This window comes from Arachis stenosperma, chromosome 10, assembly GCF_014773155.1.
Source record: "Arachis stenosperma cultivar V10309 chromosome 10, arast.V10309.gnm1.PFL2, whole genome shotgun sequence".
In the NCBI taxonomy this organism is placed as follows: Eukaryota; Viridiplantae; Streptophyta; class Magnoliopsida; order Fabales; family Fabaceae; genus Arachis; species Arachis stenosperma.
In genome coordinates, this window is record NC_080386.1 from 13,454,456 (window position 1) to 13,457,601 (window position 3,146).

Consider the following 3,146-nt stretch of genomic DNA (forward strand, 5'->3'; position numbering starts at 1 on the left):
TTTGGATTTATCTTTTTTGAATTTGGATTCTCTAAATTTTAAATTTCACTTTAAAAGGTAAAATATTATCTCTTACCATTTATTTCATTAGTGAGACAAAAAAAAAATATACGAGAGAAATTATTCAAAAATAAAAAATCACACTTTACTCTCTAAAATTAAAATTCAAAATTTAGAGAATCTATATTCATCTTTTTTTTACTTTGTATAACGCGTTTAGGTAGGCGGGATAAGTAAAAATGGAAAATGGTCGATAGGGAATGAGGACCAATTCCATGATTCATCAATGATGAAAATTAAAACTACGATTTGTCTCACATCCATACTTAATAGTTGGAAAGTCCTCTGAAACCTACTAACAAACAACAATGCTTCATGATCAAAACACACTGACCCTTCTAACAGAAAAACCTGAGTTAAGATACAGAAATATTTCTACAACACCTACATCAAATTAATATCTTCTAAAAATTTTAGATCAAGGCAATGCTGCTCTCTCCACCAGGAGGTTTGCGTGCACCACGAACAGGGTCTTTGATTTCTGCTTTTCCAGCAGCAAATATGTCACTGCCAGTGATTTCTCTGAGTTTAGCTCTGCTCAGATGCTTTTCTGCTGATCCTGGAGGAACATCTCCTTGGAAGATGTTATTGCCTGAGAGCTCCGCAAACTTCTGATCATGTATCTTCTTTGCTGTCTTCTTAACCGGCGCTTCGCCAAATAAGATGTTACTTTGGCCACCCGCAGGCTACAGAAAAAGAGCAATGAAAAAGGATGTTAAAAAGATGCAGTCATGCTCATAACTATGGTCCATAGAGCAATATGAGTTGATGAAAAGCACATTAAGTAAGCTCAAATTACTCCCACAAAAAGAAAGGAACGTGTAAAACTGACTACAAGTTATGTCAGAATACATATTCTAGAAACAGTAATTGAATTATGGAAACTCGCACGACAATAAGACAAACTGATTGAAGTCCGAATGTTTAATGCATGTTCAATCTGACTCCAACCCAATTTAATAGTTCAATAAGTTGCATTCCTAATGAGCTACAACTGCATTATGATTATCAATCACAATCCTTGAGTAAAATCTAAACTGAAATTCTTGCCAAAATTAGATTATAGAAGTGATCATCAATTGAATTTTGCATTTCTGGAAAGCAAAAAGCAAAAAGTTGGTGCACCTTGAAAGGCTAAAATTAATCTCTGCATGAGAAGCCTAGTCCATTCCACATTGATGACCATTTTGTAATAAGGGATTAAACTTTTTATCACGATTCTTTAGATTTCAATTTTACCCAATACAAAATCATGCAATACTATTCTTTTCATTTTCATAAGCAAAAAACACTTACATTGGAAACTTTAACTGATGTTCGGACATTTCTTGGAAGAGGCTCTCCCATGTCTTTACTTTCTTTTGATTCTAAAGTGCGTGCAGCTACCACTTTGCGAGGCACAATTTCAGGAGGAGGGCCAAATATGTCATTTCCACTGAGCTCCTTGGTCTTGGCATTTGATATTTGCTTCTTAATCTTAGAGTCCGATTCACTTTGCAATGTCCCACTCAGCTCCCGTTGCTTTGCAACCTCATGTATAGCGGTAGGCTTCTTGGGTGAAATGCTTTCTTCGGTGCTGAATGATATCTGACTAACTCCATTAAGTGCTTGCTTAATAACATAAGAACACTCTTGTCACTATGGAATTTGATCCGAAAAAATTTGTGGCGCAGGCCAAGGAAATTATATAAGCATACCTGATATATGCGAATGCTTGTTTTGTTATTCAAATTTGCAGAACTGGCTTCTGAAGCCGAATCTCTGGCATTTCCCGAAAAAATACCACTTCCAGTCATCTCTTTCATTTTATACCCTGAGCATGGTTTGCTGAGAGATGCACAATGTGAGGTCAGTTTTGAGTTTTGACAACAGGGTTTAGATTTAGTCATAATCTGAATAGCTAAGGGAACCCTTTATTTTCTCTTTCCCTTTCATTCTAAACTAAGGAAATTTGCTACTTTGTTTTCCCTCTTTTAAAGTTAAATGGTAAAACATGGGAGGGAAAAAAGTTGTTTAAAGTAATTTCCTCTCATAAAGCTTTCAAACTAGTAAATAAAATGAAAAAAGAAAACATAAATCCAGCAAAACAGTTTGCAGTTCCTGGATTACATACTGCAGCACACATGCACAAGGAATTAAAAAACCTTTCGGTGTTCTATCATGGCTAAACCCTGAAAACACCAACGTATGTAGAAAAAAAAAAAGAACATAAGTTTAATTTATTAAAAATATTAAGGTTCCCTTAACCAAAGCTTTAAGATAATAAACAAACAATTTTGCAAGGCATTAATTTATCTCTTCATCGTCTTCGTCACACAAAAATTCAGGCTAAAAAGCAACGCATTTTTTTTGTTTTTTTTTTTAAAAAAATCCTGCCTTAGCTCCTACGAGTTTTCACTTTTCATTTAATTTTTTTCTGTTTCCAAAAACAGATCGGTGCAGCAAAACCAACATATACAGAATCAGATCAGAGAACGAAGAAATCAAAAACAGAGAACAAAACAAAACTGAAAACAGATCTGATTTGAGAGAAAGAGCGTTTTTATTTACCTCTTTGAAAGAGCCTGAGCTTCTTCCTCCGTGAGCTGGCCTCCATGGAGCACCTTGCTTATTCTATCCGAAGGCTGCAAACAAATAAATAAAGAACAATGCAAACGACGAAAGGAGGAGTTTCCGACCATGTTAGGAGATCGGAGGTGGAAGAGTGTGGTTTTCTCGCCGGCGTGTTTCTCTGCATTCTCTTGTTTCTGTGTGACTCTCAGTGAATGTGAATGTTAATGTTAAGAGGTGGGAGATTGATGTTACTTACTCATAAATATTTGAATTTAAAATCTAATCACGTCCGATCCATTCTCCTCTGCCTATAAATTACTAATCAAAATGTTATTACTGCCTTACTCTTGTGTTCGGATAGTATTTAATTAATTAATTAATTAATTAATATAGATTTTATTTTAAATAGAACTAACAATTTTTTACTTTTCATTTTTGAAAATATGTTAAGAGATAAATTATTAGAATTTATTATTTTTAGCCATCACTTAATCATTAATTCAATATTTTTAATTTAATTTTTTTAATTTAGT

The 3,146-nt window shown here is 34.0% G+C and overlaps 1 protein-coding gene across 1 annotated transcript; it reads right to left on the reverse strand.

Moving 5' to 3' along the window:
* Positions 1-230: 230 nt before the first annotated feature.
* Positions 231-2,866, reverse strand: LOC130954741 (uncharacterized). The gene is given in 5 exon segments (XM_057881506.1): positions 231-746; positions 1,357-1,671; positions 1,758-1,887; positions 2,611-2,722; positions 2,725-2,866. Coding segments are annotated over 5 exon segments (903 nt in total). The 5' UTR covers positions 2,798-2,866; the 3' UTR covers positions 231-473.
* Positions 2,867-3,146: the final 280 nt, after the last annotated feature.